We start from the raw sequence: 24,359 nt of genomic DNA, 5'->3' as shown, positions 1-24,359 counted from the left end.
TCGGTAAGGTCTTGTCCCTTCTTTGCATATGTATCAAGTAAAAAGTTTTCCATCATGGTACAAAACCAATGTACCTTCTATCCAGATTACATCATACATTCTTACGAATTGGGCATCCGCCACGCTCTGATCGCGATGGGTATTTTTTTCCTATTGCATACTGAGAAAAATGCTTTAACTCTGCATTAAGGCTCTCCTCATTCTAAATTGTTGCTTTTACAAGTTATACTGAACATAACTTCCCATTACGAGGTAAGTTAGGAAAGGTCAAGCACCACCTAAATAAACTCTACCGCACAATGAAGCTTCCAAGGAAAAGCTACATGGGCTTCTGCGTGTCGGGGGCAATCAACATATTTATCCTGATTATCATGAAGGAACTACACAGCAATAAACTAATTAAGTGCAGAGTTCCCTTTTGGTGTCCAATTACAGAAACAAAACAGAGGAATAAGCTCTGTTTTTTAAAATGGAGTTGTTTTGCAGCCGCCCTGGTAAGCCTTGCTTCAGCCTTAGCTAGTGCTGGCATTCGGTGCAGGCTGTCACTTACAACCTGCTTCTCAGTCTCTCCAAGGACAGCATCCTATGAACTGAGAACTATGCGATAAACCGTATTATGGAATCATTAAGAATTACTAGTGGATTAGTTTTAAATCGCATTTTATAATCAGTGACAGAAGCATTTTATAATCAGTGACAGAAGCAAGTCTAAGCACACTCAGTCTAAACAACACAACTCTTAAATGAAATGACTACTGAAAGCCAAAAATTAAGTTTTTAGTTAGTAAAGTATATTTTAAAGTCCAAATTGGTAACAATTAGAGGCTGTTTAAAAATAACTTTCACACAAGTTCAAAGACCACCTCTTTTCTTAGAAGTAGCAAGATAAACAGGCTACAGATAGGACATCTTTGTCTACTGTCGTCATCGTTCTTAAAGATCACTGCTCCATGCGTTGGGTCAACTGGAAAAATGTCAGCAGCAGTGTTCTTAACACTCCAGGCTAATATGCTTTTTTCTTTCCTCTCTTTCCCCAATTCCTGTAGACAACTTTTGGCTGAAAATTTCCAAAGTGAGAAAAAACCAAACCGATCCAAATTCTTTTCTACTGCTTTTAAATAAACAGTTTTCAGATGATCCACATTTTAACTAGTCTTCATGCATACCTTGAACAACCGCTGTTATAGTCAGCTTCTCCACAAGACTTCAAAATTCTTATCATAGGAAGGAAACGAAGAAGCAGAAGTGCAAGAAGTACAATTAATACTAAATTTCATTTTTCGTTTAAAAAAAGTTCCAGCAACTGATGGTGTTCTTTTGTTCTCTGTGCCGCTATTTCAGACAGTAGATGTTAAGATGATCATCTTATTCTCTGGGGAACAGAAGAGTGAGATCAGTAATGTTAATACACTAATTACTTCATTAAATACTACAATGCTATATTAATTGAATCAGTTGAATATGATCAGCATAAATAAGGTATCTGCTCTTAAATTTTTCAGCCAACCCAGAATGCAAAATGTAATCTCAGTGTTATGCACAAAATACAGGGCTTTTAGCTCAATTTCGTATCACAAAGACTGAACACAACAATTTCATTTCAATAATAAAAAAACCCTGCTGAGACTTAGCCATTGTAGCCACACAGGACTTTTTTTTTTTTTTTTTTTTATAAATTGTAGTAGAACTTGAGTAAAAATTCCTCCCAAAATTGCAGTAAACCAACTATATATAAACCAACTATATATTCTCAAAAGATTGAAGTGATAAGTAAGCAGCTGGCACTTACTGTAAGTGACAAAATGGTGACACTCATTTCCATACCATACATATTTCTTTAAAATGTACTTTACACATTTTCTACTCCGGCTGATACTATCTGTAGTTACTGTGCATACTTACAAAATACTGAAAATTAAAACGGTTGTTAACTGGCTTAGTTTCATGACATGCAAAACAGCTTAAAATTGACTGACCATTCAAGTAGGCAGTCCTTGCTAAATATTCTTGTTAAGCTTTCCAGATCTTCCTTTTTGAAATGCAGTTCTTCCAGCAATGTAGTCAGGAACTGTGTGTACATTGGGCTCATCTGAGTATTCTTGAAAAGTGGAGTAACTTGTGACAAGCTGGCAAAAAAAACCCCAAACTATATTTGATACAGAGAAGTGACTTTTTGGCATCAGGTGTAAAAAAAAAAAAAAAAAAAAAAAGCTTGTGAGTTCTAACATCTGTATTGAAGAAAGGCAGTTTGTAACATCACACTTGATTCATTACAGTACGTAAGATTCTATGTATTACATATGATATGACCTGTACCAAAATACGAATTTTTATTAAGAGGTAGTGAAACTAAAAAAAAAAAAAAAACAAACCCATCTAATTAGGAAAAAATGGGCTAGTAGTTTGTATGCCTCCAGTCAGTTGTATATTGATGTTATATAATGTAGACAGGCAAAATTCAGAACAAAGTGCAAAATGTTATATAATTACACATAAAAAAAGGAAAGGCATCAGTCATTATTTTCTTCTTTTCCAAAAAGCTCCTAAACATTCATACTGTAAAAGTTGTACAGTTCTTTGTATGAGTAAAAATATAGAAGAGCTATAAAATTCTGTCTTAAAGTAACCCAGAAGAATATTTCAACTACAAATTATTAACAGGGCTCCTTGACAGTGGTACTTCATTGGTAAGTCATGCACCGTCAAACTTCATGAAGACATTCAAGGGGGTCACTTACTTGGACGATTCTCCCCGTTCTGTATGCCATAAAACAGAGTAGTTCAAAATAGCAAGAGCATTTTGCTTTAAGCTGAGATTTCTCCAAACACACAGAAGCCTCTCATAGAGGCATTTTGGATTATTGTTAATTTTACTTGATGCACATGGGCACATGAGACAGCAATTAAATTCTCAAGCTGAAGAGCAATTTGAGTGAATCAGAGCACTTTGATTGCTTAGTTTTGACAGTCTGTACCTTAAAGCAGCTTAAATTATACTTCTTACACACTGAACTGTTTAAAAAATGGGCTTTAAGAAAGCCGGACGAAACTAGAACAAAGCTAGCTAATTTAATCTTGAGAAGTTTTTATATGGGATACTAAACTTCAGTTTTAAAGCTGATACTGTAGCAAAGATTTGCTGTAGTGAAACTATTTTCTGTTTCAGTAACAAAATTAACTGCTTAAAGTCTCAAAGTGCCCGCAGTCTTAGAGTGCTTCAGAAAAATAAGAGGATCAAAGCGGGGGGGGGGGGGGTGAGAGGGAGGAACTATTTCTGAATTCAGCTCATGAAATTTAGCTTTAAAATTCAAACAATACTTGGCCTTTCAAAATTTGCTATTTAGCAACAACATTTTACAGAGAATCTTCCATTTGGGCCTGATCTTCTGAACTGCTGAGTAGATGGAATTCATCCAGTTTCCACTGATTTTAAAAATTACAACAAATGGAAGCTGAAAGTAGTTGCCAACTAGGACAATAAAGTATATACACGACAACAGACAATGGAAAGAAACAGGGCATTAGTGCACATCCCCAAAGAGAATGTTATTCATCATCTGAAATCATGGAAACTGCAAGGCACGCATTACTGTATATTGCATTTACTTCCAGACAAGAACAGCAAAGGCATAATCTTCAAAACCAAACCAAAACCAAACAAAAAACCCCGAACATGCATAGTGCTGCTGCTAAAACGCATTCATCAGTTTGGAAGGAGCTATCACCATGCAGATCACCTACCTATATAATAGCTGTATGGAGATGAGGTGAAACGTTGAGCTGTCGGTTTTAATTTGTGTTTTAATTTTATCCAAATCTATCTTCACCCTAAAGTCCTTTTTGTCCCCTCATAATTCTATTGCAAAGTATTGCAAAGGTAGTAATAAGCTGAATCTACTTCCTAAGCACAAGTATTTTAAAAAAAAAAAAAAAATCAAGTATTAAAGCTTATGCTGAATGTTAAGTAACTTCAACACCAAACGTCACTGACAACATCACTTATCAAGAACTCATCCCAGCAACAGTTACTTCATCTCAAATACTGTATTTACATAAATAGTGCCATTGACACCATATAGGAAAGAGTTATTGTAGAGTATGTTTGTGAAATGATGTACTTCTAATGAGAAACTCTAGGTAGTCTACAGCTTCCTAAAAACCTCCCAGCTCCGAAAGCCTGTGAGTGAGCAACAACCGAGATCAACCTCCCGGCAGTCATTGGTATTAAGACCATCTCCACTTGAAGAAAGCTACATATAAAAGCAGCTTCTTTTAAATTCAGCAAAAATAGCGATAGAACACAAACAAAGGATCTTACAAGACACAGTAAATAGAGTCCCTTAATACAAAAGTAAATTTAAAAAGAATTTTGATGCATAAATAGACTTTTAATGAGTTAAATTATTTTCCATTTCTTTTTGGATTCCGTTTCAGTATGTACATTTTCAGTATGTTTCAGTGTGTAGCTAAATATTTCAATACTTGGCAAGAAGGCCTTTAAGAGAGGCTCAAAGCAAGGACACGGTGTGGAAAGAAACAGATTTACGCACAAACTCTGTTATATAAAGCCTCCCACAAAAGAGAAGTCATCACAGTTGGATTTGTGATTTTTGGACTGAGGCGGCTACGTTTTGTAACGTACTTCGTGACAGACAGGACTGAGTTGTTTCTTTCCTGCTGAGAAGCATAGCAGTTACTATTTAAGCTGGTAAAACAGAGCGCCTCTGCCCAGGGTTGACAATCTGGAGGTTGATTTTTGCATTACGACGCTTTATCAGCAGGGGAGCAGAGGAAGTGCTGATAGAGCATCAGAGCGACCATTTCAAAGTGTTCGTCTGGAGACGAGGATAGCGGGAGAAAGACCTGGAGATGCGTTATTACTAGTTTTCAATTCGCCCTTCTTGGGATTAAATAGGGCATATATGAAAAGAGGCTGGTGGCATAAACAGTTGTGACTTCCTGAGTGCTGGCGCCAGGCGGCTGTAACATTGCAAAACACTCTCTTGGCAATGTTGCAGATTTACATGCATTTTTAGCTGAATTTTCTTCCGCCCGCCTTGGACTTAAGAACACGTCAATAAGGACATTATTTTTCAAAATGAACAGAAAATTTGTGCAGTTTTAAGTAATATTCTAAAACTAAAATCTTTACACCATACCGCATGCTAAACAGCCTTTTTTTTAATCTATATACACCTTTTTTTTTTGAACTGCAATCTGTGATATTACATAGTTTCATGAACTGCAAGCACATCCTAACGATCAGACCCTGTTTAAGACACTCTGTTTAACGAGTAGCTACTATAGCCCACACTAAGAAAGAAAAAGGTTTTGCTATTGTCCAAGAAACTGCTAGGCATTAAATTTTGAGAAATGAAGTTAAAAAAAAAAAGACAGACATTTTAGCTATCAATTTTTTTTTCCTTACCTGAACTTTGTTTCAAAACTAATTAAGCTACCAATTATCTGATAAGCAGGAGACTAAGTCAAAAAGTAATTTCAGAGAGGCACGTGTAAGTTTCTAGCAATCCGTTAAAAATTGCGTCTGGATGGGACGATGTGTTAAACATTTATGAAAATATATATACAAACACTTCAATCTTGGAAAACTGTGTCCTTCTGGCATTTAAATGACGCTTTAAGTTGTCATTTGAAAAGCCGTTATCGTTGAGTACTCTTCTACTTTTAAGTGCCTGTTGGAACAGAAGCAGAAGCTTTTGTCCCCAAAAGGAGCAAGCGCAAGTTGCTAGTTTGCACCGAGTGGTAAGTTCCATGCTCTAAGTAACACCGGTCCAATGTATATTCGAGGTAGTGCACAACAGAGCATTAAGGGCTGTGCTCTTATCCTTGCATGAAATGCTAACTGAATTAAACCATAACTATACGCAAATAAGCCAGAACAGTATTTGGAATCAATATCTTCAAGTCACTGAAAGCTGCAACGACCTTATCTCTGAAGAAACTATCGCGACTAATTCAATTTAACGATATACAGGATTTCAGTTCAAGGATCATGGAATTGCCTCAAAACTCTGCAGCATCTTCAAAAGACGTAGAATATAAATGGGAAGTAGGATACTTGGGACCACTATAATAACAACCGGCTACTGCAACAATGAAAAGAAAAATATAAATACTGCTTTTCTGTTACTTCTTTCACATGTTGCAGCATTGACATGGAACAAACTTTTGTGAATGAAGTCAAATAAATGTAAGAAAAGCTAAAGGATTAAGTGATTCTAAACCAGTCACCTACAGGAGCACACAAACATAAATGTTTCTGTCCAAGCGCTTCAAAGGCTTGCCTTCAGCACACCCGTTAAAAGGAAACATTCATGATCAGTTCATGGAAAAGTAGTACAGTATATATCAGACTTCATGAAACAGTGCCGTTTCCTGCACACCCACTTACACCATATGGTAAACAGGTCTTTGTAAAGTTTAAAAAGTGTTAAAAATGTCAACTATATCTGATTGATAAAATTCCTATTTGCTGGCTATTCCACATATGTTACATACTCAAGGGGGAAAAAAAAAGTGAAGACCAAGCTATTATTGTCAAGCTATTAAATGACATCTGGCTACTGCAAAATGTTTACATAGTTCAACTCAAGACCCAAGCTTTCTATGAATTAGTCACCTTACAAAACCATCTGACAAGCATATTTAGGAGTTTAACCTAAATTAAAATATTTTCAGAAGTAGTCACATTACATGGAGTAAGTTTCATTAATTGATATGGTCACGTGCGCAACTCGTTCTTAGATGTACGCACACCTCAACCAAGACAGCTGAATACATACAGAAAAGATGATGGTGGAGTAGGATTTTTATGGTAGTTAAAAGCACTAATCGGTACTTCCTATCCACAGGTGTGAATATCCCGTCTCTAAAAACCCGAATTGTACAGTACCACCCTCCCTTCAGATAGTGGACCTCAGGAAAGCCTTTCTGCACTTTTTGTTTAAGATGAATTCTGTGATCCCCTCTGAAAAAAAGTTACATTTTCAAAGCCACCACTGTGATACCGGCCAGTTCCAGCTCTCTGAAATAGGTGCCTGAAAACAGGGGTAAGAACACAACTACCTAAGAGCTGGGTTCCTTCCCATTCCCCAAAACTGGTCACTTAAAATTACACAGAAAGTGTTGAGAATCTGAGTGCACATAAAATTGCCCAATATCATGCAAAGCACTTGTATACTCATGAAGAAAAGCCATGTGCTTTTTCTCAAAAGAATAAGCTCCTCCTAGAAAAAGGTAAGTCTTCCTAACTTTTTCTAATGGCAGAAACTCAAAAAAATAAAAGCCACAGATAGCGGCAGAAGCCATGGATCTGAACACAATTATTTCAGTCCCTTACCTTGTTCGGCATGCGTGGAACTTGAACAAGAACAGAATTATAAAGCAGAATGACGGAACAGGCAAGCACCACCCGTCCTTCCATAGAAAGCTTTGGAAAAGAGAATATAAACGTTTTTGCCAGCTACAGGCATCTGAGCACCATGAGTAAGACTCTTAACATAATCATCATTAACATAAAAGGTTTTTTTGGTCTTTTTAATTCTTTCTGTTTCTTTCTACCTTTTGTTTTAGGCACTTCAGACTTAATTTTTTAAGATCATCATAACCAGGATGACTGATAACTGTTCTTCTATCAGAATGACAGAGTTGCACCAATGATCACAAAACTTTCTTGAACACTCATTTCAGAACATGGAAACGAAGCAAGAGCTGGCAGCAGCTACAGGCAGCACTTTTTTTTCCCCCCTTCCCCAACACCACCACAGACTACCGCGTACATGCTACAGGGAGGGTGCCAACAAGGCTCTGATGGAGGTGCTATCAAGAGACTCTTGCTAAGGGTCCCCACCTGCAAGGAAGTCCCATGCATTTTTTGCTGTCTTTGGACAAATCGGACTACGGCTACGAGCAACGTAGTCCTCTCAGCCCACAAGCATTTGAGTGCGTGTTACCAGACCTTCAGCTATGTACGCTTAACAAAGAGTCAAAGTGCTTACAAGGCTCTAACATCAGTTCGGGTGATTTAACATAGCTATTAAAGGTTCTGAGAGATCAATCAGCCATCCCAGCACTGTGCCGTTAGCACCACGCTAAAGTGTATGACCACGCTAAAGTGTATGTGCTCCATTGCTATGACATCAAGTCATGTCACGTTGTTAACAAGGACTGATTTAGGAGAAACAACGCTAAAAACCATGAAGAAACGAAACCGTGCAGGAGACACTGTGGAGTGCCACTGATCACTACCTGTCGACTGCTACAATAAAGCATTAAACAGAACCCTATCTGAATAGAAAAACCCTTTATCCTAAAAGTCTTCCAGGATATTGCCAATATTCAGACATAAATGAAAAATATTTTAATGGAAACTCTACATCAAAGTGTGTTGCTGGGATTTGGCAAGGACTGGTTAGCGATCCAGCGCTGCTCTTGTGTGTGTGATCAAAAAGCTCTGAAAGCAGAGCAGCTTATCAAAGTGCAAGCCTTTAATTCAAAAGCAGGGAATACCACCATCGTGTGGGTCACAGATCATGGAAATTAATTTGGAAGTCTGTCAAATTTCCATTCAAAACTCACAGTTGCAAGACTATTACGAGTCAATTCTGGATTTGAAAAAATGAAGTCATGAATGCAGGACAGCCCGTCTTGATGAATAATTAATTGGTACTTAGAAGAATTAAGTTACAAGGCCTTAAACCCACAAGATTTCCAGCTCTCCCCCCTCCACATAATTTTTTTTGTAAACATTTGGGACAGTACTACCTAAATATCAACTGCTTTTGAGATGTACAAGGAGTATTAACATACTCGTCTTCCCAGCTCTGTACCTACCATTTTGAGTTGAAATCATGAGGGAAACCATCTCTGATTGCTTCTACAAGGTGTAAAGCATTGGAACAGTACTGCACGGATCCAGACAAGCTGTTTGCAGCAGCGTCAGCTGGTAAGTGGTAGGAGATGGATTGTTTTTCAAATTGCCCCGTGGAAGAGTGGTGAAAAGGCGCTCCCCTGAGCAGCCCAGAACAAGCCCTTCTGCACTGGACAGGTGGACAGCCAAGCTGAGCACATTGTACGGCTTCTTGGACCGAAGGCGGGTTATAGGACAGCGCCTAAGAGGATGCCGTTACCTAGACAGGAGCCCCTAAAGTTGCTGCAGTAACACAAGGTACTTTAATTTCATCAACAGCCCAAGACTCCTTCAGCAGCTGTCTACAGTACATTTCCTACTCCTTGCATTGCAAGTAGAAGAGAGAGCACAAAACCTCATCCACAGATTTAAATAAACTTCTGAGCAGATTTATAAAAACTAAGTGTCATTCTCAGTAACAGTTCATCTCATTTAGTGTTAAAAATCCTCTAAACCCACAAAAAGCCATGTTAAATAATGAATGGGGACAACCATGCCATTCTAATGTGCGCTACCACATCAACACACAAGGACCGGGGTGTTTTGGTTTTGTGTTTGGTTTTTTTCTTAAATAGTTCAAATATATTTGCACTACTCTATGTTACAGATTTGATGGCAATGCAATAAAAATGCTATTAATCAGAAATGCCATTCTTTTAAGATAGCAGTTTTATAGAATACAGTCTTAGATTCCATTTTAATTGTGTTCCTATGAAGGAAGTCTCCAACACAACTGATTAAACAAAAGCAATTGTTTTCTTGAAGACAAATGGCTAGACTGGGTCAATACAACAAGTGTTACAGATCAGCAATAAAACTCACTGAAATGCATGTGCACTGCAGCCCGTAGGCCATCTGCCTGTAGGTGTAACTGGAGCGTCACCAATGTATCGATCACTTAATAACAGTGCTCCAGTTGATGGGGCGAACTGAAACACTTGCCGTGTTTATCCATTTCATGAACTCCTACCGAAAGGTGCTCAGACATTTGGACAGAGTAAGTCAAAACTCCACTGTAATTCTGAATCTTCTTCACAATATATTGACTGCTTGCGTAATTTGAGGTAGAGTGCCTCACTGACCAGTGTATCACTGCATACAGGACACTTGTCTAGGGACAGCAATTTTGTTAGTAAAATATCTTTGATTACAGCAGGGATTTCCACAGACCTTAAAGCGCAATGCATCCATCAGGCAAAAGTTAGTATCGGACAGAAAGCCCTTCCAAAGCACAATGTGAGTGTAGTTCTAAGTTAAAGGTGCAACATCAGGGAGCTTAAAAAAAATTATAAGCTTTGGTATAATTAAGTGGTTACACAATCATACCATTCTAACATACGCTCAGAAATTAGAAGACATTATAGCTTCAACTTATGTAATTTAGCTGTTATGCTCACAGTTTCGGTTAAAAACCCCCACTTGTTTCTTATAACTTTAGTTTGAGCATGATTTAAAAAGCTCAACATTTAAAAAAACCCGTAAAAGCAAAAGACTGTCTCTAGAGTGAACATTTTCCATTAGAACACATTAATATTTGACAGACAATCTTGAACTGGAAGCATCTAACTTAAAAACAAGATGCAGAAGTATTTAAATATATCTCTGGAATTAAGTCTGCTTTTAAATTAAATGATACTAGTGCCAAAAAAAAAAAAAAAAGTAATGACAATCAGTGTCATTTGCAACTCTGAAATTAAAGCAACCTCTCATTTGGGGCCTTTTGTTAGCACATCCTATCGGTCAAAGAGGGAAGTCAGTATTCAGGGCAGTTTTCTTTAATCTCCCCGAATTTATTCCTATATTCTGTTTTCTTAATGAAAGATAAAACACTCGAAAGCCCACAGCGTTAAATGATAACAACTGGCAGAAATAATCAGGCAATTTTCTTTCTGAGGAAAAAAAGCTACTTCTGGCCTAGTTTTAAATATAGCCTGAAGACCCTATTCTCATCATAAAGACAAGAATTTTGTAGCTGAAGTGCAACTTATGTTTTATTTATTATTTAACTTCCTTTCATTATTGTGTACTGACTTGTCCACAGAATCCAGCACAGACACTTTAATCCTCTGATGGCAACAGAAACTAAATTATTCATAGTTTAAAATTTTTGTCCACTACCTTTAAATCAATGCTACAAACACTGATTCAAAAATCAACGAATGGAATTCCTACATAATCCAAGTATACAGCAAAACTTAAGGTTCACTCAAAAGTTAACTTTGTTAATTGTTTCCATGACCTCCGTTTTTTCCTCTGCAGCTTCTACGAGTCTGTTCAAGAAAAATGTTCTCTTTGATACACGTTTATGTATATACTTAACACAAAATATATATTTTTCTTCTTTTAAAGTTCACCTTCCACACACACTTTTCATATAGTTGGTGTCCAGACGTTAAGTCAACTTCCATTCCCTTTTAAGAGGGCCAAAATTTGACTTGCAGTGCAGCCGGATGGATACAACTAACAGTAAAAGGGAAGCGTACCTACAGTAACAAGGGTTTATCTAACCATTTGATAGAAGTGCTTACACATGACTGAAAAAGAGACAATAGATTTGGTTCCCCCCCTCCTTTTTCTTTCTTTCTTCCCCCCCCAATCAATTATTTGTATCCAAACAGGCACCTGGCAATTCAGAAAACAACCCGAGGCTGCGCAGCAGAGTCCCCTCATGTCGTATCGTGCCCTCCTCGCACGGGATTTGGAGGCCGAGTGAACAACTGCAAAATACTCTGCTGGTTCTACTCTAACATACCATATGAGACTTCATTTTTTGTTTTCCCGTTAAGCTGCCTAAGGAAGTTTTTTGAAAGGCGCTCTAATGTTTTAACCGTACCGTGCAGGGGACACGCGTTGAGGCAACAGGCTTATAGCTACCTTATCGGGTACAGAAACAGTTTATTTAAAATGGATTTAATAAAATGCAAATGTTCAGGATCTTTTTTTTTTAACCTAACGAACAAACTATTTGCATGAATAGCAGGATGTATCGTTTATGCCACTTTTTTCCTCTCCCCTGAAAGTTAAGGATCGCTCCATCAGCTGCCAGCTGTTATTTATAACAGGCAGCTGTATAACTTCAAAGATCCTGCAATGAAAAGATTTTATAATAATGGTTGCACTGATACGAGATAGAGAAAAGGAAAAAACTCAAGTAAATTCAGACTGTCCTCAAAACATTGACTTCTGTGAGATAGATGACCTTTTACTTTTAAAGTAGGACAAGTAAAACACTTTGTTATACCTAAAAAAATTCTATTTACATCATTGAGTCAGTAATTAATTTTACAGGCAAAGTAAAAGTCTACTGCAAAAGAACACCCAAAATAAGCCCGAAAATGCGTAATGTGTTCAAAGAAACTGTGGTGAGACATTTCATCACATGGTGTAACACTTGAGTATAGCCATTTAGCGCTATTTGTGTCAGTTCTGTACATCGTATACTTGAAGACGACATGCCTTAGAATGTTCACTGTATATACAAATAACTGAAAAAATGAAATTAAAAATGCCTGAAAAATTAGATAAACATCTGAAACTCTCAGTTCTTGTAACTCACACTATTTTACCACAACATAATTAATTGTCTAATACACTTCTTCTCAGAAAGTAACTAGAAAATGGCATTTCTCACTATTCCCATATTTCAGTTCCCTGTGAGCGACCAGTAGCACGTAAACATGACAGCAACAATTTCTACTCAGCTGAGAGAAAATTTGCAAGTCTATTGCTTTGTACTAATTTTTTTAACCTTTGCGATGCAAGCATCAACACTGTTTCTTCTCACACAGTATCGCTCCCATGATGTTCCTGACCTTATATATGCGCACATAAAATACAGGCAGTGCCCTCGGCAATCGTCCAGGGAAGGAACTACGCATTTCAGAATATTCAGCAGGTGGAAAATGACGTCCCATTCTCTGCAAGCACTTGCCAGCATTATGCTAATCCTGTAATGCTAAGCAGTTGGCTTCATTAAGTACTCGGGGATCACTGTTTTTAACCCAGGTTTAGCCTGTCTAATGAGAAGGACGACGGCCACCGCTCTGGAAATCCTTTGATGTTACAATGCCAGTGACAAAAATTCAGGGACTCACGACTCCTTTAAAGCAGTAATAGTATGTAATGGTTTTATTTGCCTCCTGTTACAGTGATATTTAGGAACTCTGTTTTCAAACACTTATTTATTTTAAAATGACTACCAGGAATGGCATCACCACAAATATCATATAGGTCTGGCAAAAAAACAATTACTTGGGCAATCACATGCAAAACAGAGTTTCCAGCTTTCTTTAATGGTGGATTAGAAAAACCTCTAGCCAGACAAGAAAACTAAGGAAGCACCAAAACCAGCTCAACAACATCTACGGTTTCTTATCCAGAGTACTCCACATACAAAGCTTAGCTGGATCAGAGACTGCATTTCACCACTTTGTATTAATAGATATGACTGCAGGATGATTTTGTAAAAACCAAATAGAGTATGGCACCCACCTCTACGTTACCATATTCCGAGTTATTACTACAGCATTAGTTCACAGGCACGAAGCATCAGAACTTCTGTAATACTGTGTACCACTTAAAGCACTTACATTCGTACAGGGATTTGTTCCAAGAGTTTTCAATTTAGCTTACTTATCTGCATAAAGCCAAGGCAAAAAAAAGTTCACAGTATAAACCTAGAAGAAATCACTATCAGCTGTTTCTCTCTAACAAATCTAAGTTTCTTAGGTACACTTTTGAAGGACAGGCCTTGTTTAAAGAGCTCCATTTATTTGAAGTCTGTTTCCTGCTAACCAGCTGACAGATCAAAGGTACTTCTTAGTCCTACCATTTGTTCCCATTTTTCCCTCTTTTTCAACTTAGTCAAAATTTTAAATTTAGTAATTAGTAATTTAAAATTTATTTTAAAATTGATCCTTTTGTCCTTCTCAGTCTTCTATTCCTTACTTTTTATGTTCCACAAAGTTTTCCTGTGACATCTCTCAAATACTGGAATCTATGCCATTGAAGTCTTTGGATTACTTAGCTACATGAAATTAAGCACAGGTATAAGTCTTTAAGATTAAAAAAATGCTAAGATGTAGGCTTTTGAGAGCCTGAACCTTTAAGTACTTTGTAGAATACACACTGTTGCATAAATTATTGTGCACATACAGTGGGACAATTTAATATCTAAAAGATGCCTTTGTATACAAACCTGGTACATTTTACGAATTAAACATTGTTTCATATATACAAACCTGGCATATTTTACAAAATAAATTTGTAAAAATAGAATTGTTTCATCCATTTTTGCAATTGCTGGACTTTTTTGCTGACACATACTGGTAACCTATTCCTATCAATTCATTATCTCAGTGATATGCAAAAAAAATTTAAATGAAAATTAAATAAAATATATTCTCTTACAGTTAAAACAGCTACAATGCAATATGCTTAGGTAAATAATTTGTCAATACTTGACTTTATAAAATGTACTCACCTGTACTCAGTTACTATGGAAACAGCGCTCATAAAATTGATCATAGTTTAGTTTCACAACTTTCTAACTTTGTAACTTCATTATCTGCCTTTCAGTCTAACACACAGACCAAACACCTGGAATAATGCAGCTGAGTAAAGAGACATGCTAGGAATAGACTTGCTTCCACTGTGTCCAAATTTTTTTTCTTCAGAAGTTAAACATAAGGACCTCAGTATTTTTCTACTTGTCTTTCCAGTTTTGAAAACAAATGCCAGTCCAGTTTTAGATCTCTCAACATGAGATTCTTAAAAATCCCCCAAAATTAAGGATTCTGAAGAACCTTTTCCCAGACATGCCAGCTCACAGTAGATTTAAAAAAAAAACCACCACCCCCCCCCCAGACGCCAAACCCTTTTTTTGTTTGTTTTATTTCTGGGTCTATTACTGACTTGATGATGCCCAGTAAATCGCTTTTCTACTCTTAACTGCAATTTTACCATGTCTATAAGAGAAGAACACTATTAACACTAATTTGTGAAAGTACACTGACCTAAACGTATACCTAAAAAAAGCAGAATATGTGATGAGGTTTGAAACAAATACGAAGAGCCATGTGAATCTCAACTATTTTTTATCCTTTTGAAAACCTGAATACTCAGAAACACTGAGTTTTATGACGAATGCGTTAGATCTATTCAGTGTCTTCTTAAAACGTTCAGAGGGATGGAGAGAGATGGATAGAGAGGGCAGAAGAGAGCGAGCGATGTATGCGTTTCTCTGGAAAACAGGGTGTGAGCGTGGTATACTTCAAAATGGAATGAAACATATTGAGATCCCAAGCCTCTAAACAATCAAGCATCTCTACAGTTTTTGCACTGACACTGCTATGTATGTAATTACTACTAGTATGTAATTATACATATACACTTGGCAGTTTCGGGGCTAAGCTCCCATATGCTGGTTCGCCATGTTTGCTACCGGCCGATTAAAGCACACTTTTACTTTTGGGAAGGAATGAGAAGAGTATGTACTGTTACGGACACGACGCTTCTAGTTTCTTTATACTATGCCATGCAAAATTGTATGAATACATAGTTATTTTATGTTTATTTATACAATATTTATTTATTTTCTGGTTAACTGATGGTTGCCCTTTTATCCCAAGTATTTATTTTAACTACACATTTCACATCAAAAGAGCCACCTGCACCCTGAAGCTAAATCTGCTAGCTTGGATTGTCTGTAAATTCTGAGAGCTTCATCATAGCCCATCGCCTAGAGATACACCTTATACACCATCTTCTTGTCAGTGACACGTATTTCCTTCCTTCCCTCCCCAAAGAGGCTGTATTTTCTGTTTTCATAAATATGAAAGGAACACATTTCAGAAAATACCGTACATTTTTTGCCTTCGTTGTTAACATCCCGCATCAGGATCAGAACTTAATCGCCAGACTGGATGAGACCACTGGGTGTCAAAATGTTTTTTTAACTCAAGAAGTAACAAGCTAACGAGAAGTACAAACTTCCTTTGCACTCGATTCCTACAGTATTAGGAAATGAAAACAAGTCTCCAGTTCATCAGTGTACTGCCCACTATCAATTATCACATAAAAAATAATTTGCCTCCTTTCTGAATTAATTAGTTGTAATCTTCTCCTCTCCCCTCCAAATTTTTCATGCCTCTGAATAATTTTTAGTTTATCTCTGGTCACGGTAGAATATTACAGAACACCAACATTCTCCAACATAACATTATCGATATGAAAGCTAATCAAAGGCATGTCTCTCCCCCTAACTGACATAGATCTTTGGCGCACGGGTCTTCAAGTAGGTCTGTGGACCACTGTTCTGATCCAAGCAAATTAGAACTTAGCTCAATTATTCAACTAATTTTGTTTTGTAAGACATAATTCATTCAGAAAGCAAGATTTTGAAGATATTAATGGTTTTTAATCACTTTCAGGATTCTTCCTCCTTAAAAAACATTATACACTTTGTAGCAAAAATACCGTCTGCCGTGTCAGGTCTGCCACTTTCCACAGCAATATGCCAAAGGAAACTAGAATCTCCGGAATGAAGTATTGTCTTTCTAGACAGCCTGTCTTACTGTCTAGCATTATAAGGTTTTACATTCCGTAATCTGCATCAAGCGCCATAAGGAGAGGAATGATTAGATCTTCAAAAGATTCTGCTCTTTCAGGGATTTTCTACAATCAAAGTTTCTCTGTTACAGTGGTTCCAGAAGAGCTGAGGAATACAATGCTTCTACTTTGGGCACAATTTATTTCAGTGCTAAAGAAGAAGAGGACACACCACTTAGCCTAGTGGAGCTACCACTAGGACTCTCTGCATGGAGCCAAACAAATTAATCCAGAACCCATGCTAAAAATTCTGCTGGTACAAAATACCTGGGGATCATACACTAGGAAGCCATAGTAACCTTTCCAATGATGTGTACCTCTACATTTTTTTTTTGTTCAGAAACAACAAGCCAAATCAACACTGATTTTCATCTTATGATGAAGTTTCCTGTAAGTCAAAAGCACTGCCTATGTGTCATGTCCCCATTAATGTAGGCTGTTCTTTAGAAAGTTTACTAAGATAAAGTTAAAACAAACTCTGAAAATAAAAGATGCAAGTGTCTGTCAAAGGCATGTTTTTCTTTTAACAGATGGGTAATGTTTCATGATAAAAAATGTTTGCATTGCAGGTATTAAGATTAATTATTAATAAGGAAGCAAGTATATTTTCATAGGGCTACAGCTTCAGGATTCAGTTGCAAAATTAACAGTTCAGTTTGCTCAGTGGATGAAGTTAAAATACATTTAGTTTATAACTAAGTTTAGGGCAGCTGTTAACAGCGTGGATTACTCACGTCTTACCTGCAGCATTAGTTCAGAACTGTCTACGGTACCGCGTAACTGTACAACTTATTCTGCGCCATGACATGACTTCTAATAAGCAAAGTTGTATGCAGCAATTATGGAAGGAGGAAAAACATGACATTACAAAAGGAATCTTCTAAATATATACCTTTTCAAGAAACAGATTTAAGACAGTTCTCTCTCTAATAGGGCTGGGCAATTTTCCCATCTGCTTGATCAGCACAGTTGTGGCATAGCATTCAACAGGACGTGAACTCCACTGGCTGAGTTAGCTCCCCAAAGAGTCAACATGATAAAGCAGCCTTCCGAAAATCTAGCATGCTATCTTTCAGAGGGTTGAAACAGAAGTTGCAACAAAAATCTCTTGTTTACTCACACAAAAGGCACAAATGAAGTGGCAGAGGAAAGTACTTTCCCTACTACCGTATTCTTAATTCACAAGTACGTTTGGAATATAAAGTTCCCAAAGGTGACTAAAGCAGAAAATTCAAAACTATCTTCTACATAAAAGTATTTCTAGATTCTAACAAAAAGATTAGTCAGAAGAACACCACCACAAAGGACAACTCTAACTGGTGATGCACTTTGCACACCAGCTCTGCACAGTTGGGCATGACTTCAGCCTGAGTGCCCACACATACAGCTGCGGGGAACATGCAGATTTCTATCTCTTGGAGGGATTTCCAAGACGCTTGGCAGAAAGCCATGACCCTGCTCTTCCCTTGCACCGGGTGGCAAAACTGGCAGGTACAGAGAAGACAGCTTTCTGAGCCAACCCCCTAACTCCATGCAACAGAAGTCCAGGAGACAGCGTGCGCTCAGGCTCTGCTCCTGCTGCTGAGGTCAAGGACCAGAACTGGAAAGGGGAACTAATTATCCTGGACTCACCTCAGAGAGTTTGTGCTGGGCGTGCACAAAAGTTACACAGCCCAGCCAGATCTCCCACTCAGAAGGCTATCCATGAGAAATACTAGAATGGAAGAAGACTGCAGCTGCGTGCGCTGCAATGAAATCCACAGTGTCGCTGTCCTGCGTAACAGCACGACAGCAACACAGTGGGGGTTCTCTGTGTAAGGAGAAACACCTTCTTTGAAGTTGCTAAGGGTTCTTCCTCTGTTTTCTCCCTTATGAATAATGAAGGTAGTTAATTAATTTTAAAGTTGGCACTGATTAATGTCCCACTTAACGACACTGCAAATCCCTCCAAATACTGTTCTGTAGATGTTTCCTAAGTAATACCGGAACATGCTAGGAGGAAGTAAAGTAATACTGATCTCCTCCACAGTATGCCAAATAAGCAGATTTGAGTTTGCTTAGGAAGTGCTGATAAGCAAGAACTGCTTAACAGAAAACCTCTTTGAGTTCACACTCACCAAATGACAACCTAAAATTATTAAGAGAGAAAAAGGGAAGAATATACTTTTTAATTTTCTAACGTGTTAAGACAAACTTGCCTTTTCTCTATTTCACGCAACAATATAACTCTACAGATACAGACCAAGAGTAGAGACAATACTATGACCACATTCAAGCACTTTTATAAAAAGAAAGAGTTTTTGGATTTTTGGTCCTGCAAACTCTGTTTCAAAATGGGACATAATTATATTTCTAGCTTAATGATAAATTATTTTTCTTAGCTGAAACCTGGAACCAATCTTCTATCATCAGACTTGCTAAATAAAACATCATCCAGCTGACTTGTGGTTTCTGTAGGAAAAAGAGTCACTCTGCAAGTCTGATTCATATCCAATATTCATCTGTACACTAGATTTGTACATTTCAAACATTCAGACACAGTAGCAATATCACAAACATATGAATTCCTCTTAAAATAATTTAGAAATGTCAGTGTTGAGCAATAGATGTGCTCGCGTGTGCAGAGGTAAAAACGCACACTTGAACCCAAGATTCTCCAGTTCCTGAACTGTTATCTCCAAGAGAGTAAACCTCTAGAGTACATCTCCACATGACACATTTATCTAAAGTGGCTGCACACACATAATGATGGCTTTTGTTTAGTGATCATGGTCATTTTGAGTTTGTTTAAATACTGCAGCCGAATGCTTATAAACTAATCCCAGAACATTTTGAAATGCTTCAAAGCTTTTAGCGGAGGAACCTCTTGCATAGGCTTTGTAGATGAAGCTGACCACAGTTCACTGGAACCAGCCAGCTCAGATAAGTAAGATGAAAGCAGACGTTTCCTGAAAATATCTTGAAAGCTTTCCATTAGACTGTACCAGGGGTATACACTAAAAACAGCAAGTGCCCATGCTTGTATAGCAAGCAATCTTCCCACTGCTTTCTCCATTCTTTCTTGAACCACTGTATTTGTATCCATTTATCTCCTCCATTTGATATCTTGCAAAGTTCTTTGGGGGAAAAAGACACAACTTCTGTATTCTACTTTACAGTACATCATACAGCAGCTATTACTATTAAAAAAATTCTGCTTAACATAGCAAACATTGCAACAGGAAGACACAGAAATCTACCACTGCCAAAAATTATTACAAATGACAAATAAGAAATTTGACCTACAGGTCATTTTAAAGAGTCACCTACTCCATAACAGGCATGAATGCAATTATTTGAACATAATTCTCTGGCTGTCAAAGTGTACTCTAAGAAGGTCGATACAGCATTGCTGAATGTGCTGGTCATAAAGATAGGAGTGCCCTCAGGCTAGATTTTCACTAAAGGCTGAGACTGGCTGTTCATATTTTATACGATAATTTGATTGAATAAATCCAGCTGTTCACTAGGAACAGGAAATGCTCCACTGTTGCGATCTCCAACATTTTATACTTCGGGAAAGACAGTCACACCATCTAGTTTCAGGCACTTTATTTCAGAGCAATGAATTAGAAGCCCAGGTTTCTTTAATAGTCAGTAGACTCAAGGGCATGTAAGTAGTTTTAATAGGTTCTCAAGGACCAGCAGACTATAAAGGAAGCCTAGGTCTAATTTAAGCACACAAATTAGGTATTATAGCTATCCAACGTGCTGTAACCTACAAAGAGTTAATATGCACACTCCAATGAAGAGAGGAAAGCATTATCATAACATAATACAAAGTATTAAGCAGCGATGACACTTGAATTCAATACAGCAGTAATGATAATGGTTATTCTGCCCAGTAACATGTAATAAAAAGGGTCGGGGCACTCTGAAAGTGCACTGTGAAGTTAAGTACAGAGTCCTTAGCACACGCTAGCCATATACGAGAAGGAAGTGGTGAGCCACAATATCGATGCACAAAATGGGGTGCAAGCGAAGTCCAACAGTTGCTGCTTTAAACTAAACAACCCTGCCCCTTTCCAAACAAAACAAAAAATACTTGAGGTCTTAGTAGTTTCTTGTGAGGTGTACCCTGAAATCCCATGCTCACTCTGCCTTCTGTAGTCTCTGTTCTTATACCTCCTGCACCCGAGGGTACCTGTAATATGGTCTTTCATCCTCCTGGAAAGAGGAATTATTATCCCCTTCCAGGGTGTTGTTCATGCTACTTCACTGTTTGGTGTTAGGAAGAAAGTGGCCATCCTGTGTCTGGGACCAGGTTGAGACCTGTGGATACATATTCTAAAAATGTTCTTCTCTTTCAGTGACAGAAACTAGTGAAGAGCCACTCTTGACTCAGGCGCCATACAACTCTGCGATCTAAATGACATTACATGTGCTGCAACTTGCATCATCTCTCAGTACAGCTAAGAGGAAGCCAGAGCAGAGTTTATTATAGAGTGCAATTCTTTCGATGAGCAATATTAGTAAGATATGACAGATTCCTTGGCAGGCTGCTGGAGGTGAGACAGGGCTACAATCTGAGGACCTCTCTGCGAGGGGTTGCCCAGGTCCTCAGTAGCCTTTCCCTGCACACTTCTGGCTTCCACTAAATATTCAAGTTTGATTAGAATTCCCAAATAATTAAATATTCCATTTCAATCTTTCCGGAAATGATGCAACATGCATCATCATCTTAGAGCAATCTTAACACTCATTCTACCCCATCTACATTCTTCCACATCCCCTCCTAAGTGGGAGCCGAGATAAGTTGTTCAAAATCTGAAGATCATGAGCTTGCAAGAACCTTATAATAAGCTGAAGTCAACAGGAGTTTTATTCATTATTTCACTAGAATAGTCTTAGAAATAAAATCTACTCTATTTTAGGGTGAAACACAATTCATTTGTTTAGGGGTGGACCCTTAGAAAGCAAAAGTAAAAAAAAGACTTGGTTCTCTGCTTCTACTGATTGCTACCAAGACTGCCTGCTACTTGTATAACATTTTAAAGCAACTGTAAAACAGTCATTAGGTATGTAAACATTTAGAGCTCATCATATGCAGAGAGACCAGCAAGGTATTTTAACTTCTGATCAAGAGAGTCACCATTTCCTTAAATGTAGAAACTACTTGAAAAATTCATAAGATCTGTTTCACAAGTTACCAATTCAACCATAAGAATATATAGTAAAAATGACAAAAGATTTGTTCTTATAGTTGATAAAAAATTTATGCCAAGGCATTCAAGTAAAGTTACTTTCTGTGTTCTGATTTAATGAATCATTTGAGCGGTATCTGGCTGGGTGACACAGATGTAAGGCTCGCTGAAGCCTACTCTAATGCCTGCTGGTGTAGTCTTCCTTGGGACAGCAAAGCCACAACAATGTGTCAGACTGCAGTAATATCAAGGAAAGTAAGTGCAGGACTGGGGATGCTACGAGGTTGGCCCACAACGCTTCTTGACCTGCGACCGTCTGTAAGTACTCCTCTGTCCTACAGGCTCCACTGACCCAGGAAGCCCAAAAGCAGCAGCAGCAGCAGCGCGGTAAGAAACGGTCTCTGGAATAAGATTTTTGCAATCTTGTAATTCAAGCTGAAAGACATACGAAGGTTGCTTGATGGTTTTAACCCTACTGAAAGGCAGGGCCTGACACTGTGTGAAACCACCGGTGATTTCTTAAAAGATGAACTGATGTTAAATGTTTAATATTAATTCGCGAGAGAACTGTCTGTTTTACACACCACAAAGTTAACACCTTTAACTTCAGAAATGTATGTGAATTTGGAAAATATAAATTAAGGAAGTTACTTGATGCACATGACTACAGCTTTTATAGATCATGCCTCTGTGTAGAAGCTTACTGAAAGACACTATAATAAAATCAGGCTTCCTATTAGGAAAACCCTTGGCAAGAATCGAATTCTACAGTAAGCAGAACAAAGCTAAGGAGGACTGTAGGCACTGTAGTATCATAATCTTAAACAGTAAAGCTAATCCTCGTAAAAAGAAAATACTGGGTCCCAGTATTCCTTTCAGAAATTTGGGAGTTGCTAAAAAAAGCTTTCTCCTCTCAAAGAAGTTTACTAGAATATTCAAACAAACATATTTAGAAGCACACCGTATCTTTATGGAAATGATTTGACTTTAATTGTGAAAGTGAAATCCTTTAAGAAATTAGAGTAAAATGAGAAATGAGAAGTGCAAGTAACAGTTCTGCCAAATCCAAATAATACAATACACATGGCATTCTGTCCTGCTGTCAGAGAGGGGAAGAGTGTCTGTCAGCAGCAAATGGAAGAGAGTGGAGTATCTTCACCTTCACCCCACCAGCCCTCTTTAAAAATCCCTAAAGCTTAACTTTTCTTTTTTTAACATAACATTAAGTTTGTCCATTGTTAACATGTTGTTGCAAGTGGGACAATCCTGTTTTGTCAAGAGAATTTACTTCATTTGCATGAAAAAATAATTCTGTTGATTCCCCAGTTAATCTAAAGAAATCTTTCCCTCCTTTTATCTGAAAATTAAATCTTGTCTCGATAGGCTAGTTAAGACAGTTGTGTATGAGAATAGTTGACATTAAAGGGTACTTACACAGATAACAAAACAATAGCAAGTAGAGTCCATTCAGGCATTTTGTGAATAATATTTCTGTTTGTTAACCTGAAAAATAATAATAAAAAAATCAGAACATTTCAGAGTGAAAGTAAACAGATTTTAACTGCTGAGTTTTGATTTAAGTCTACCATTAAAAGACTTAATACACTGAGTTATGATGTAGCAATTACAGCTGTATCTGAGCAATTCTCCAACTTTCAGGCTTCTCTCTCATCTTATCCTGTAATGGAGGAATTGCAGAATTCCCAATATGTCTCTTTTTTCTATATGAAAGTGGGATGGGGAAGACTGAACAGAAGCAAATTCTTTGAATTAGCTCGCAAATAGTCCTGGTTGCTGTGAGGGCTCAGCTCTCACTCATACCCACTGGGACATCCTCAAGAACTGCACATGCATTTCTGAAAAGACGGGCCTTCCTACACTTAGTTTCTCCCCTGTTGGCTTCTGATCCAGATTTGCTGTAAAAGCTACTGTTGTGGAAACAGACTGGATTTTATAAGAAACTGGAGACAATCCTCTGACCAGTCTTGTTTTTAAAATGGAAACCTGGAATTCTAACTTATGCAATGGGTGCCAGTGCAGCTATAAGGCCAAGAAAATGAGGTGTGAATCAAGAACCACATGGGTGCTCAACAAAAGCGCTGCTGCATTTTATACCTGCTGACCCATTTGGCTGAACTTTGTAATAAGACAGATCTGCTTTAAGTCAAAAGTTAATCTGACTTAAAACAATTCACATGTGAATTGCTATGGCTGAATTTAGGCGTGACCCATGGTGTTCAAGAAAAACAATTTAATGGAAAAGTCACAGCTAAAAATGACGCCGTGGCTATGCAGGCACCCGAAAAGGCTAGCAGAAATCATTTTTTTTTCAGACAGATGGTGCCATCCGACAGAAACACTCAGGGGCGAGTGCCTCCCTATGTCTGCTTCCCTCTTGCTCTCAGCTTCCCTGCTATGCCGTCTTGTATAAATCCAAATCCAGAATGAAGCTACCCTGTCATTCATAACCACTTCTACAGGCACTCGTGAAGATGGGAGGTTGCTTAAAATGAAATACTTGGCAACAAATTCAAATCCAGTGTTTTCTTCCCCAGTAAGATTTTTTTTTTTAAATTTTTAATTTCTTTGGGCAAGTATATCGTTACCCAAAAAAAGTGTTAAAAAGTGGAAAAATAGAA

The 24,359-nt window shown here is 37.7% G+C and overlaps 1 protein-coding gene across 1 annotated transcript in view; it reads right to left on the bottom strand.

The window, feature by feature from the left end:
* Positions 1-1,942: 1,942 nt before the first annotated feature.
* Positions 1,943-24,359, bottom strand: part of RPAP2 (RNA polymerase II associated protein 2) — a 43,028-nt gene continuing 20,611 nt past the window's right edge. Inside the window, exons 11-12 of the mRNA XM_075711231.1 lie at positions 23,155-23,223; positions 1,943-2,126 (exon numbers count right to left, since the gene is read on the bottom strand). Coding sequence (XP_075567346.1) covers positions 1,943-2,126; positions 23,155-23,223 — 253 coding nt within the window. The remainder of the gene's footprint in view (positions 2,127-23,154; positions 23,224-24,359) is intronic.

The sequence above is a fragment of the Pelecanus crispus genome, chromosome 5 (assembly GCF_030463565.1).
Source record: "Pelecanus crispus isolate bPelCri1 chromosome 5, bPelCri1.pri, whole genome shotgun sequence".
NCBI lineage: Eukaryota > Metazoa > Chordata > Aves > Pelecaniformes > Pelecanidae > Pelecanus > Pelecanus crispus.
The sequence above is the reverse complement of the archived record's forward strand: the minus strand, read 5'-3'. Positions and strand labels throughout refer to the sequence as shown.